Source organism: Lygodium microphyllum, chromosome 4 (assembly GCF_053477565.2).
Source record: "Lygodium microphyllum isolate KBCC chromosome 4, Lygodium_microphyllum_v1.1.10, whole genome shotgun sequence".
Lineage (NCBI taxonomy): Eukaryota > Viridiplantae > Streptophyta > Polypodiopsida > Schizaeales > Lygodiaceae > Lygodium > Lygodium microphyllum.
In genome coordinates, this window is record NC_141138.1 from 103,356,975 (window position 1) to 103,371,735 (window position 14,761).

At 42.0% G+C, this 14,761-nt stretch overlaps 1 protein-coding gene across 3 annotated transcripts in view; it reads left to right on the top strand.

Moving 5' to 3' along the window:
- LOC148037411 (uncharacterized) overlaps positions 1 to 11,941 on the top strand; it is a 99,891-nt gene extending 87,950 nt beyond the window's left edge. The window contains exons 5-9 of one of the 3 annotated variants that reach the window (XR_015690646.1): positions 2,826 to 3,706; positions 3,910 to 6,237; positions 7,970 to 9,952; positions 10,040 to 11,205; positions 11,386 to 11,940. Coding sequence is in view for 2 of the 3 variants with exons in the window: in XM_087676328.1 (XP_087532454.1) it covers positions 2,826 to 3,706; positions 3,910 to 6,237; positions 7,970 to 9,952; positions 10,040 to 10,575 (5,728 nt within the window). In the remaining variant the exon portion in view is untranslated. Of the gene's footprint in view, positions 1 to 2,825; positions 3,707 to 3,909; positions 6,238 to 7,969; positions 9,953 to 10,039 lie in introns of all 3 variants that reach the window. The other 2 variants (XM_087676328.1, XM_087676330.1) reach the window with 2 other exon arrangements.
- Positions 11,942 to 14,761: the final 2,820 nt, after the last annotated feature.

Here is a 14,761-nt window from a genome sequence, read left to right on the forward strand (position 1 = left end):
TGGGCTAGCATGAAAGGATATCTTTGATGGAAAAGGAGTGGAAGTAGGAGGATGTCCAGCATGAAAGTTTACTAATTTTTGACCAACAGGCTTGTTTTTGCCTTTCGATTTGGCTTTTCTATGATGATGGGTGAAAAAGGCTTGTTAGATCACCATTGTAGCATTGTAGTTGAGATGGCTTTGTTCTTCGTGCAACAAAGGAGACACAAGCTGGTTGAAATTGTAGCTGACTTGGTTGCCCATAGAATAATTGTTCAATAAGATCTTTGATGTCGGTGAGATAGGCATCCATGTTACCTCCTTTCATGCAAACGTCTTTCAGTTGCTTACAAAGGTAAGCAATGCATGCTTCATTGTGCTTTTGATACAATACTGCAAGCTTATCCCGTGCATCCTTGGATGTTTTGCATGATTGGATGTGTGGAATGATACCTCTCTTAATAGATAAAGCGACTAGGGCATGTGCTAGGTGTCATGGCCATCGCATCAAATTTGCTCGAGTGGGAGGCAATGTGGAAGAGGAAGATGATTTGGCATCATGAGAGCCACCTCTCGATGTGGAGGCCGGAGGTGGTGCTAGTGTTGAAGAAGCTTATCCCATACATCCTTGGATGTCTCGCACAGTCAGATGTGTGGAATGATACATCTCTTCATAGATAAAGCAATTAGGGTTTGCACTTGGGTGTCACGGCCATCTCATCGAATTTGCTCTCGAGTGGGAGGTGATGTGGAGGAGGAAGATGATTTGGCATCGTGAGAGCCACATCTCGATGTGGAGGCTAGAGGTGGTGCTAGTGTTGGAGAAGCCGGCCTTTGCTCGATGCCGTTGAGAATATGCCATAAGTTCTTTGTGACAAGAAAATGTCGCCTCATCGTGTAAGCCCACACTGGGTAATTGATGCTGTTGAGGTGGTTGTTGGCCCTAAGCATACCCAAAAAATCATTATTATTGTTGGTCATGAGTGAAAATCTACAATAATGTAATTGTTTTCGAGTGAAAAGCGAGAATATAAATGCCTGAATAATAATAAACCGCTGCTATACGAGATGGTGGTCGCTTCAGTGAAGTCGAATAGTATGAATAATAATAATTTTCTCTTGCTGTTTTCCTGCTGAGGAGAGATTAAAGATTACTGAAAATAATATTTTCTAGAAGTAAAATAGTACCTAGACAAGGAAGCCATATGCTGAAATCTGAGATTAGTGGTTGAGATGCTCTAATAATATAGACAGCAGCAGAATTTGAGAGAATTCGCCTAATAAATGCACTGAGATAATAGAATTTGTCTTCAATGTCAGGAGAAAACAGGACCAGCAGCCAAATAGTATGATTTTTGAGCACATCAAGGCCAAAGAAAGCAATCGGAGGCAAAAGCCCCCAATTTTGAGTGCCTAGGTGAACTTTTGCAAAATTAAATTCCTATTGATCTAGAAAGAGGTACGCAGATCATAAAAGCAAAGGCTATCCCCTAACTTTGAATGCATCCAGAAAAACATAAATGCAATGGGAAACGCAACAGTTATGAGACCTGCCTGATCTTTGGATGCGCCATATGCAGACGTTATATGTCCTTGATGGCCGATGTGCAATTGTTCCTGACTTTGCTAATGTGGAAAGAATTTGAAATTGTTGCATTTATGTAGGTGTTGGACACATTATTTGCAAATGTTCAGTTAGGGGAATTTGTGGCAAATTTGAAGGGTTGGTAGTGGGCTGCCCTTATACCACTAGGCTAATTCAGGTTTAGTGGGTCTGATTGTCCAATCTGACATGGTAGGCAGGCAAGATCCAAAAACAAGTCGATATGACTTGAGAATGCACACACATTTAGCAGATCATTTCATCATCATTAGATAGGTTGGACCAAGGAGGGACATGTTTTGTGAATATGTTTCATAAGTTCATTGTTGATATGATTGAGAGTGAGGGGTATGCCATTGTATTTTCATAGGCTTGCAGGAGACACGGATTCAACCTATCTAGTGGATACTTGCCTTTAAAGGTGGTGTCACCTCTAAATAGCCACGACTAATTTATTATGTAAAATGGCTGCTTGGCCTATGGACGCAAATAATATTCATTTCAGCTTGGATCAGATTTTAGTGGAAAATGCTTAATGAAAGCTTTCTGTGGACTACATGTTAACAGAATGTGCTATTTAGCAAATGATAAATTCTGGGTCTGGAAAGGCAGCTCCATAGCACTTGTAAAAGCAAGTTGCCTTTGAAACAAAGTTCATTTCTCTGGATTTTTGCTCTCCCTATGTCTGTGCCTTACAAGATCTAAAATTGCTTCTATCGATTGCCATTGTTGAGGAGTAGCCACTGGTGACGTGGTATTTCTGCTTTAGTATTACCCACAAAGTTGGTGCTTGCTGTGTCAATGGTTGGGTCAACTCAGGTGCAAATTCCTTGGCACTTCCTTGGACATCCATACTTCTTCAGTTGGAGTGAATACAGGTCCTCTTGACCATCTGAATGGCTTGAAACTCTTCCCTCTGTTTGTGTTTTCCCAATGTTCATGATATGTGTTCTATGACATTGGTCACACCATCACCCCTTGTACAGTAACTCCATCGGATGATTGGTCTCACAAAAGGAACAAGTTTGTTGTATGTATCTGTGATGCTTGTAAGCTAAAGAAGCATGGACACTTTCCTTGTCTCATGTTATTTTGAAGTGTCAGAATTTGATTGTGTTGATTCAAAGTTTTGGAGTTGTTTGCATGTGGCATGAGCTCAAGTTCACTTCAATTTTTTAGTATTTGGTTGAATGGATGGAAGCTGTAGTTTGGCTTAACATTCTTGAATTTTACTTTTGCACAGAATTCCTTTGGCCTTGGCACATGAATCGCGTAGCTCCCGCCTTAAGGATAAAAAACGATGCCTAGGGGAAGATTTGGTGAAGACTGTGTTTGTAAATGATGTTGCTCATAACAATAGGATCCTAGGCCTTTTGTTGGACACGGGGGTTTCGTGCTGCATTCTGCTTGGAGATGATGCAGATTTACCTTCTTTAGACTCAAAGTTGTCTGAACAGAAAGAAATCCCTCCTGTGTCAGCGGCTATATCAGAGGAGCAAAATTTGTCTGCAACGAATGTCAAGACTGCGGACTTGGAAAAGCCTGAGGATCCAATTAATTGTCAGAATGAAGCTTTTTCTAGAGAGGTGCTATTGAAGTGGGGCACTCTTCCATGTGCAGCATGTGGCCTGCTTTGTTTTCCAAGCATGGCTATTGTTGAACCTTGCTCAAGATCTGCTGCATTGCCAGATCCTGTTGATTGTACCATTTCTAAAGATGATGTTCAATGTTCATTCCCGGATGCAGGGAAAGAGGGAGTTTGTGCAGGTGAAGATTTAGTGGATCCTGTGTCTACATTAGTGAGCCGCATAGTCGATTCATCTTCACAAATGGACCTGGACAGGCAGAATGAGCGTGGATCAGCAGGACATGCTGAACTAGATGTTCTACAAACATGTGAAAAGTCTCATGCCAGTGAAACTCCTGATAATCCACAAGTAACTGATAAAGGAGCTGAGGATCACAATCAAACCAAGGAAGATGCTCAGAAAGAATCCCCAAGCTTTGGTCAAAGTGCCTGTACTGAAGTGACTTCTGAGATTTGCTTGGATAATGTAGGCTATCAGAGCACTTTGGACTATTCTGCTTATTCTAAAGTTGAATATACTGCAGAGTATATTTCAGGTGTGTTTCTAGGCCTTGTTGTCTTTTAGATTGAATAGAAACGATTTTCACATGAAAATTCATGAAAATTTGGCTTTCATTTATCACTCAAAATGTTCTAATGTGGCTTTAAGAAAGCACTCTGTAACAAGATTCTTGAGTGTTGAGGTGCTGTTGTATAACAAAGTTTTCTTGGTACCTTCACTGTTCAATTATTTATACAGGCTGTGGAGAACAGTCCAAAGAAAGCACCATGCATTTGGTAGGGGAGGAACTTTGTGTGCTTGCATTATCCAGTCGAGTGAATGCAAATTTGGATGCAACTAATTATGTCCATGACTCTAATAAAAAAGAGTCTGAAGGAGGAGTAAACGATGTATCAACCAGTTTGAACTCTGAATCACATCCAGTTCTGTATGCAGCTGAAGTTGAGGATTTATCTGGCAAGCTGGTTAAGAAATTGGATCCACTAAGGCTACCAGTAGTTCCAGTTCCACAACAGGATTCATGCCAAGATGTCTTAGATGTAGCTGATGGAGCTAACCCAGACACATGCCAAAATGTCTTAGAGGTAGCTGATGGAGCTAACCTAAAGGTTGATCCCTTGGAGGGTTGTGTTGATACTAGAAGAATGGGTGAAGCTTGCATCTCTGCGGTGCCCCAGTCATTGCAAATTGAAAAGAGATCTGACACACCGGTGACAGCTGCAAATGATGTCATATCATGTGATGTAGAGGTAGCTACAGGAGGTAACCTGGAGCTTAGTTCCTTGAAGGATTGCGGAGTCACAGGTATGGAGATCAATGCTTTTGACTCTATGGTGCCAGAGGCATTTCAAATTCAAAGGAAGCCTGACACATCAGGAACTGCTGTAAATGATGCTATGTCAAGCTTAGAGCTTCTGGCGGCAACATATTTGGATGTTTCTGACACAGATGATGATGATGCTGATGCTGATGGTGAGGAGAGCAGTAGTGCCAATGTTAATGAACATTTTGACCTGCAATTGTGTCCAAATTCATCTGTTTGGTCTGATGATGATGTTGGTTGTACAGTTGATGCCCCCTGGCATTTTGAAGTAAGCTTTGAATACACCTCTATGTTAAAAGATGAGCACCCTTTCACTGATTCAAGGATAAAGATGTTCACTAATGAACTTGAGAACTTTGTCTGTCGAGAAGTCTTGCTGCAAGAAGATGATGGTAGCTATGTCGTGAGACAGCATTCCCTCAAAGTTCGGACATGTCAAAATGTAGGTGACAAGCAGCTGCAGGTCGGGCCAACCTCTAACAGTCTTAATTTCTCTATACCAGTGGGTCCAGTAGATTTGAACCAAGGCTCTATAGAAGAGGGGCGAAAATTGCTTGACCTGCCTTCTGAGGATATTCTAGCTGGCTCGTCAACAGACATTTGCAGCAAAACTCATGTGTCAGATGAGCCAACATGCTGTGAATTGAGTTTTTGTGGTCAATGCAGTGAGAAAACTTCCAAGCTGGTGTCTGAACCTTCGGTTTCAGTGTCAATGAGTTTGCCTGACATATTTCCCGAAGATAAGTTACACATTCACAGAGAAGGTTTGGATACAGTTTTGCTTTCTCAAGAAATTTCTGATACAATTAAAGCAGAGCATCAGGAACAGATAGAGGTATTTAGAACAGAAAGCACTGTACAGAGAGTTGGTAATATCTGTGAAACTTCTCAGTCTGAAAAATGTATTAGTGTGTATGTGCCAAAATGCTATTCTTTGGATGAACAGAACAGTTCTTCTAATTGTGAGAGTGTAAACTTGAGCATACCGGTTGCAGTTGAATTATCCACTACAGAAAATCGGGATGGGGTTTTCAATTGTGACATATCTAGGTCTTCTCAAGCTCAAGAACATTCCAATGCACATCTTTCTAACTGCAATAATTCCAATGAGCAGAACTGCATTTCCAAATGTGAAGCTGTTGATTTGAGCCTACCAGTTGCAGAAGGTGAATTACCTGCCACACAAACCTGTGGTTGGCCCTTTACTAGTGATGTACGCATGTCTCAAGAAGTTCTGGAGACGAGTACAGTCTTTTCACCGGTCAACTTTGATGAGAAAGACAACTCTATTCTTTGTGAAGCACTGAACTTGGGCCTACCATCTGCAGCTGAATCACCTGTAACAGAAAAAGGGGATGAGATGTTGAGTGGTGCTGCAACCAACTTTCAAGAAGTGATGGGTAAAAGTTCTTTCAATTCTTTACATGATACTTTTAACCATCAAAGTGGTGATACTATGTGTACATCACCTCAGCCAGAATTTGCAGCGGGTATGGATTTGATAAGAGATGACAAGCAAAGCAGCATACCAGCTACAGTTGAGGTATCTGCCACAGAAAACTGTGAGATGCCTTTAAGCAGTGATGTGGATTGCTTGCATAAGGGTGTGGAGGAATCTGTTAAGTCTTTGCCTCCTGATATAGTTTCAAGACCCCACTTTTTATGCCTTGAGCATGCATTGGAAGCACGACAACTTCTCGAACCATTAGGTGGCTCATGCATGGTGATCATCTGCCATTCTGGTGAGTTATGCAATGTGTGGTGTTGTATAGTTGTTCTACATCCTTGGATGCTAGAAGGTAGAATTCAAAGAAGCATGTTATGTACAGAACTGTTGATTTCTTCGATGTGCTGGAGTGAGATGTATGTGTCGTTCTTGAATTAACAATGCTAGGTAGTGGGAAACAATTAATAAGCACACATTCTAGAAGTTTACATGTCATGGGGGGAAAAAGAAACTTGCCTGGCAGCTCGAAGTAGGCCCTAGAACTTACTTTGAGTTGTTCCTTGGCTGACTAACTATGAAACCTTATGTTCCCACCCACCAATCCAAACTGTCTTGTTGCAGATATTTGCCACAGTAACAAGTGCTGGAGCAAGAGATGCCAAACCTCTGCCTTTTAATTGAAACTCCTGATCTTTCTTAGTTGTACTAGGCTATGCGTGTATGTCTTGTGATTTTTGTGACACTGCTGGGTAGGTATATGTGCTTGTGCAAGATAAAAAAAACTATGCATGTATACACGTTACAGACAGGATGCAACATGTTTATGGCCAATTTCATGGCTTATTTACAGCAAATACACATCCATAACATAGACAAATCGATATTGTGTGCATCGTTTACTTTTCAATCCTCTGCATAGGACAGTGATGTTGTCACCAAACTAACAATGGTTGATGATGATGCTGAACCAAGAGTGCAAGAACCGTATAGCGCCTCAATAGTGGCTTCTGACACACAGAGTTCAAAGTACACAGCAATCTGCCCTCAGCAGAGTCATTCAGAAAAAGGTTCTCTCTCCTTGGCAGCAATTGACACAGATGTAGAAAAAAGGTCTTGATAGCAAGGCTATGCATATACTTTTTCTTTTCTTTTTGCAATCATGAGAGCACAATCAAGTTGGAATACATTGGTTTTTCCCCCAAGAAAGAAATATATTAAGTTCTGTTTATCATGTGTGTTTCTTAAATTGGAGAGAATGTAAGAGTATGTGAGTTCATATTTGCTGGCTGCTAGTGAGTTGGATCCCATTTGCTTTGGCATTGTTTAGCCAGCTGTGTACATTGAGAAGGCTGTCCAGCCAGTTGCATTCTACATTCCTGCATAGAAATTTGGGAAGCAAGTTTGACTGTTTGGTAGATTTGGTTCAAAAGCATTAGAACTCACACAGTTTGAGTTGGATTAGGATTGGGGTTTTGTAAACGACATGGCAAGAAAGGGATTATGCTTTCCTTGAAGGCTAGTCTTTGGATGTCTGCAGTTTTTTTTAGTGTTCTTGCAGCGATCCTTAAATGGTAGCTGTTATGTTGAAGATGTGCATAACATGGTGTAAGCTATCATATTGTCAGAGGTACTTTGGATGCTGTAGGGTAAAACTGTGTCCCAGTGCATTGCACAACACAGTTTTGTCAATAGATGAATTCTGTCACAGTTTACCACATTTATGGATATGCCAGACCTTGGTGACTATTCCTTTTATCCGCTGGAGAACTATAGAACATGGGTTTCATAAAGCAAAGCTTGTGCGGCCCCTGGGCTTTTTGTATAGCATAAGCATATTGTTAAAGAGAAGATATGCTTATCATTAATCCTGTTATTAAAGAAGCTGATGGTATGGCAGGGATGCTGTTTTGAAACACTTTAACAAACAGTGAGTCCTCTTTGACATTTGTAAGTCTACAATGTTTGTGGGAGTACTCATGAATTTGCTGTATGCATCTGTTATATCTTTTCCTTTTAATTGCTTACAGGCATCCTTCACATGGAAGAACATGCTCAAGGATTTGATGAAGATTTAAGTGCTAGGCATGTATGGAGGTCTGTCCCTTACAAGAGAGTAAGTCAGAATGAAGAAAATATTATTAGCAGGGCTATGACTTCTATAGAGGATGGACAGAACAGTAAGAAGGACTGGGTTGTCTATCTTGGTATGAGTGTGCGTCATAGCCCCAAGAGTAGAGATAGATTCTGGTCAGATCATTCACAAGGATTGTACAAAAGTTTACTTAAGTTGCAGTTAGACAAAGTTACAGATGGTCATGCATTGAAGCCACAGTGCCAACATGTTGCAAATGGATCGAAACATGGCAGTCAACACGCTTTTGCAGGTAAACTTGTAAAGCAAAAAAAGATCTCAGTTGCTGGTCGGTGGTGTGGCAGAGTTTGGATGAACAACCAAGTTCATCCAGTCTTGGGAGGCACTTGCAAGCTGCAAGCATCTTTTCGACCTTTGTTTCCTGTTTCTTCTCTTCAACTTTCTACATCAGTGAATCCTGTCAGAACTTTCCATGTGCATCCTTGCAAGCAGGCAAGCTTTCAGAAGGAAGAGCCCTGTCCAGAAGAAAAACATTGTCCAGAACAATCATATGCTGGTATGTCTGGCAAGGATAAAGAAATCATTGCAACAACTTTTGACAGTACAGATGAAGGTGACAGGGGAAATGAGCTTGGATTGCATAGTGATGCTAAGAAGATGGAAATAAAATCTGGTCTTATGACTGAAGGAAACAGCAGGAAACGGAAAGTGTTGAGTACAAGTAAGAATGCAGGAGGACCTGGAGCATGTTTGGATTCTTTCAGGGAGGAATCCCTTAAGAAAAAGAGAAGAGAACTTGTTCCCCATGTGTCTGATATATGTTTCGAGTCCAACATTCAGGGGCTATCATCATGTTCTTGTCTTTGGAGTTCAGTCCCTGTTTATCAGGATCTTGAAGATAGTGGGAAAGAGTTTAACCTTATGCATTCAAATGCTTCCCCTGGTTCTGATCTTCCAAAGGTTGAAGGCACAAACAATCTGGCCGAAAGTCCTGTCGATAACTGTGGGTTGGATGCTGAAATGTGGCATGATTTTGATGCTAAGGTGCCTTTAGCTGTTGCTCATGCAACAATACCATTGGATAGTACTGCAGAAGGAAACAAAGATTCAGTTACTGGGATTGAAGCTCAAGATAGCACTTGCTACCTGGGGAAAATTAGAAAAAGGGACTGTTCAGTTATTGATGAAAAACTGTCATCTTCAGGAGAAGATGCAGATGCAGACCAAGGTCTCAGCTTGAATGATATTACTGCATCTGAATTTGCAGATTGTAATACAGCAGAGGATTTTACAGAGGCCCTTCAACCATTTGGTTTGCATGATTCAGAGCACGTTATGAGATCAAAGAGAAAACATTCTGGAAAAGATGACGTTTCAAATAAGAGGTTGAAAGAAGACCACATTGGGAAGGAGGTAATCTCAAATGCAGACTGCCTTGATCACATGAATGAAGCCCTTCTATTGAAGGAAGAAGAAATCGACAACAGTTGTGGTTACTTGAGTTCTGGTCAACAGTCATTTCAAAGCCTAGAACCTAATGATTTTTATTGTGAGCATCCGCCTCTTAACATATGTACAGATTCTAGAGAGAATAAACTGAATGTAGAAGATGCAATTGTGAATTTTCAAATGAGTAAGTTTTCAGAGCATGTGGGAAATGGGGAAAGTGATGCTTCTAGTGATTCAGCTCAGTGGAAATTAGTGGGTGCTGTACATGAGTCACCACCTGTTATTGATTGTTCTGGAGGCAAATCCACAAGAAAACGAAGGAAACAAAATGGGTGGAGTAAGGTGTGCAACACACTGTCAAATCCCCCGCTAGAGATGATGGAGAGCAGCGACGATGATTTTAAACAGGACGAAGATTTCGAATATGAGCAGAAGAGGCCAGTTCCTGAATTTCCAACCTTTTATACAGGTACTGTGTTACTTCCATGTATAACCTTGTGGTTCTGTTCTTTTCAATATGCGTAGTCCCATTGTTTGATATCATATTTTTTGACAGGTGGCTCTGAAGGTCCCAGTACAAGGCTGAGGACCAGAAATGCTGGAAAACTGGTTAAAGTTGATGAGGATGATGAGTTGGAAAGTGATGGGCCTGCTTTTATAACAATGAGGACTCCAAAGAAAAAGGAAAAAAGTTCACAACGAAAAGCAAAGAAAACGGGTGCAAGGGATATAAGTGATGAGGGGGGAGATTTTGTTTGTGATGTTGAGGGCTGTACGATGAGCTTCACAACAAAGCAGGAGCTCAGCATGCATAAGCGCAACACGTGCACTTTTGAGGGCTGTGGGAAGCGGTTCGGCTCTCACAAGTACCTGCTGCAACATCGTCGGGTGCACTTGGATGACAGGCCTCTCAAGTGCCCTTGGAATGGTTGCAAAATGACTTTCAAGTGGAAATGGGCCTGCACGGAGCACTACCGTGTTCATACTGGTGAAAGGCCATACAAATGCCCAGTACCAGGATGTGGCCGAACTTTCCGCTTTGTGTCAGATTTCAGTCGACATAAGCGAAAAACAGGGCATGCCAAACAGTAGTAGTAGATTGTCCCACAAGCTGTGGGACTCACTATTCCTGGCTTTCAAAGAACAGGGGGACCGGTATCCCACCTTTTACTGAATTTTCCTCTTCACATGCTCAGTAGGGCCAAATTTTATTTGTCCAGAGCCAGCTATCTCTGCAGTTTTCCAATTGTAATGCAGGGGTGTAACCCACATCTCATTTATCATGTAGAAGGTTTTGTTTCCCTTGAACAGGGAGACCATTGTTTTCTCTCATAACAAGGCAATTGCTGAAGTTCACAAGAACAGTTTTCTGAATAATGAAGAGAGCTCATGTACATGTACTGGCTTGACATTTCAGGCACCATAACCACACATTCTTGTCCTTCAATTGTGACAGTTAGAATCCAATAAGGTGTGGGAGTGGAGAGAGTAATACAAAATGCACTCGTTTAGTGATGGAGACTACCTTGCATGAGAATGAAGGCTACCCTTGAAAGAAGCCACCATGATTTGTGGTACGTTTGTGCTGTAGCAGATTAATTCTTGCACCCAAAAAAAGAAAAAAAACATCCCTGTGGAATAGCAGGTTAATTTCTCCACCCAGATAAAGCAAAAGCAAAACAAAGATGCCCCTCCCCAAAGAGGTTTACTTTGCTGTTGTAGGTATGTCTTCTGACTAGATCAAGTGTCATTAGCCTAGTCTTCACTCACCTCACTTTTACTTTGCGTCTCATTGTGGACATTGAAGATAACTGAACCGTAACTACTACATTGTGAAAGGGTGCACATGAAATATCAATGGCTCCTGTTCAACGAGCTTTTATGCTAGTTATTGCATTGCAGGTTGGGCTCAATTTGATGGTGCAAGTCTTTTACCAGACCACATCATGGCATACAGTTGAATTCATCCAAGCATTTGCCTGTATTTAATCTCAACAAGCTAGCGGATACAGGAGGTATCATCACCTCATTCTCATATATTGGACTATGGTGCAACCATTGTGGGGTTGCAACCTTTTCGATAAGCAGCCGATTTGTCTATCCAAAGATGGTATTTGGGGTTGGATGGGATTCAGAAAACCCCCTGTGGTATACCATACGGGCATCCCAAACGCTATGAAGGAATATTTGAGTTTCAAGATGCCATATATAACTTTCCCAACTTATCAAGGTTTGCCAATGTGAGCACTTTCATTGTTCAAAATTGAAGGGTACAAGCTGCTAATGTGCAAGAAAAGCCATAGAAACTTACCATTGGTAGACAGAAATTTTCATTTGTTTCAGAAGTGCCTCAGTGATTTTCTTCTGGAACCATTGTTCTCAAAAGGCCTGACGAATATTTTAATTTTACAAACGCATTTCCAATGTGGTAATGGAACCCTGAAAAGAGTATTCTTATTGCAGCCCGTGAATTGACTGGTACAAAACTTGTGAACTCTGACTGATACAAAATCATGTCACCTCAGTCTGCCATCCTCCGCTGTGAAAGCTAAAACTCCCTACTATATAAGTCACGTATCATCCATTCAGCAATCACTTCCTCTGTAACTCCCTCCTATAAGTCGCGTATCCTCCATTCAGCAAGCCCTTCCTCTGTTACTCTCTATGATCATTCTTGCTCCTCTGAGGTTGTAGAGTCTATCTCTGAGTGTCATGTGATAAATCAAAGACGGCAAAACCACTCTCCTCTTGTAGCAATAACCTCCCAAGGAGAGAGGGGCTGTGTGCCCTAGGGTGTGGCTATAATTTAGTCGCAAGAGTGTGGAAAATCTCCCGAAGGATAGGGGCCTAGGGTGTGGCTATCCTTTAGTATTAAGTGACTTCCTGCTTTGAGTCTCAAGAGAGTGTAAAATCTCCCCGGAAAGACATGGGTCCTGTGGCCTAGAGTGTGGCTATACCTTAGTCTGAGTGGAAAATCTCCCCCAGGCGAGATGGGTCCTGTGGCCTGGAGTGTAACTGCTGAAGCGATGCTGCTGCCTCACAACGGCAGCAAGGGCTAAAGGGAGGTTCGCAGAGCAATGGGATACACTTGGGGATCTGAGGTTTTTCTAGCTCTAGAAACTGGCTTTAACATTGGGTCAAGTTGTCTCCCTGATGAAAATCGGCAGTGATAATTTGTACGATCTGTTTCCCCATTGCATGCGACTCTGGCCACAGTTTGAGAGCTTTATTGAACAGGAAGCAGGTGATAGGAGGACCACAGAAACAGCGTGAGCAGTTCCAGGACCTGGATGGCACCTCTGTTTACATGCAAGAGGCGTCTGACAGTGACGAGGTTGCGTTACAGTGAATGGGACACTCTCATCAGGGACGTTATAGTGCAGATGGCCTTTTGTGTCGGAGAGGTAGGTCCAAACCCGTATGTTTGTAACGCTACCTGTCTGTACATAACTCACCCAATGAAGGGCTTTGCTTGAGCCATTCGTACCATTGTTTCGCAAGTGCAAAATTGTACATGACTCGATTGTTTCGCTCGTGTAAAACGCATAAGAATTTGTATCGTTACTTTTAATGGGTAAAAACGGGTGCATCTTTTATGGAAAAGTGTCACTCGATTGGGGTGGGGGGGTTTGGCATCCTATTTCAATTTTTAAAGAAAGTTGAGAGGCAACAATGGTAAGTGGGTGCAAAACCTGAGTAGATTACTTGTGTGCATTGAAATCTCAAAGGTGAGCGAGAAGATTACTTGTGTGCATTTGGAATCTCCTTGCATGCCTGTTGCATGTCAAAGGGGCATGCACTAGAAGTGGTTACCTGAGTTCGTCCATACTCCTGACACGGATGGGCATTGGGACTCGCATCTTTATGGGACCTCCAAGGTGTAGAAGGCAAATGACATGGAAACTCGAACACACTAGTATCATTAGTAGAAAACAATGGTGGCCAACTAGATGCACTAGGAATACCCTATTTGGGTTTCTTTTCACGTACCTCTGTGATTGGCTTGAAGGAGAGCTTTCCACTAAACTCGTGGTAAAGTCATCTATTTTCCCAAGAACATATATGGCACTTTGTGTGCTAATAAGGGGGCTTGTATTTTGTGGGATAGAAGAAAGGATCTGCCAGAATGTTGGAGCTTTATGATGTTAATGGTCTTAAACTATGTGTGGATGTCAAGTTATTCCCTTTCCTAGATACTTGTTATTTGTGCAGGGAGTTGGGCCATTTTGTTCAAGATTGCCCCAAGAAAAACAGTCCCTGATTAAAGAAAGTTCGAGGTTTCTCTTAATGAAAATGATGTGGAAGCCAATCAATAGCCTAAGGCTTCTGTGCAAGAGGCCTAGGCATCTTAAAAGCACGTGCTTGCCCTAGAGACAACTAAGGTGCCAAGTAAATCTCTTGGCACCAATTTAGTTGTGGTTCCTAACTACAGGCTAAGGTGAGAAGGCTCTTACCAAAGGCATGCAATCAAAGTAATAACAACAGACCCAGAAGTCCGTGCAGGCTGGCCCGACCAGTAGATACAAAGATGAAGTGAAGGAGAATCCCCATGCATCGAGAAAGGGTAAGCAACTTACAACTACACAGATCTCAAACAAGCAAAATGTATATTTTAAGAAAATGGCTTGTACGCCTGTGGTGGAGGGGAATATGTTTGCACTCATGGGTGATGGAAGGTGAGGATTGCATTTACCCTTCTTGTAAGAAAGATGAGTAGGCTAACAACGAAGTTTTCTGGCATGTCATGAAACGTCCGTGGAGTACGTTCTTGTGATAGGAAACAAGCATAAGATGCTATTCTGAGGAGGTGCAGGTCGGGTGTGGTAGCTGTCCAAGAGATTGAAGCTAGGAATGAAGGGAAGAGTGCACTTGCAAGTGAAAGGCGAGAGAGTGTGGCTAATACATTTGCAGAAAGAGCCATTTGGTGGATTGACTCACAAAGCTGGTAGGTACGCTTTAAGAGGAGAAACATGCTCGGGATTCTTTTTGTACTTAGTCATTAGTTGCAATAGATGGCCTTGTCGACGGCTAATTATGAAACCCCCTTACCATGGCGGTGCTGGTAGGATTCAAGAGGAGAGGTGCCTGGGAGTCTTTTATACTTAGTCATCAGCTGCAATACTTGGCCTCATTGATGGCTCATTATGAACCCCCCCTTCAATGGGCATAATGGTCATTTTGATTTGACATTTTGTGTGGCATGCTTGGCTTGCATGTCTGCCATGTGTGAAGCCAAGCGGATCCATGTTTGTGGAAAATTTCATGTACTTTCTAATAT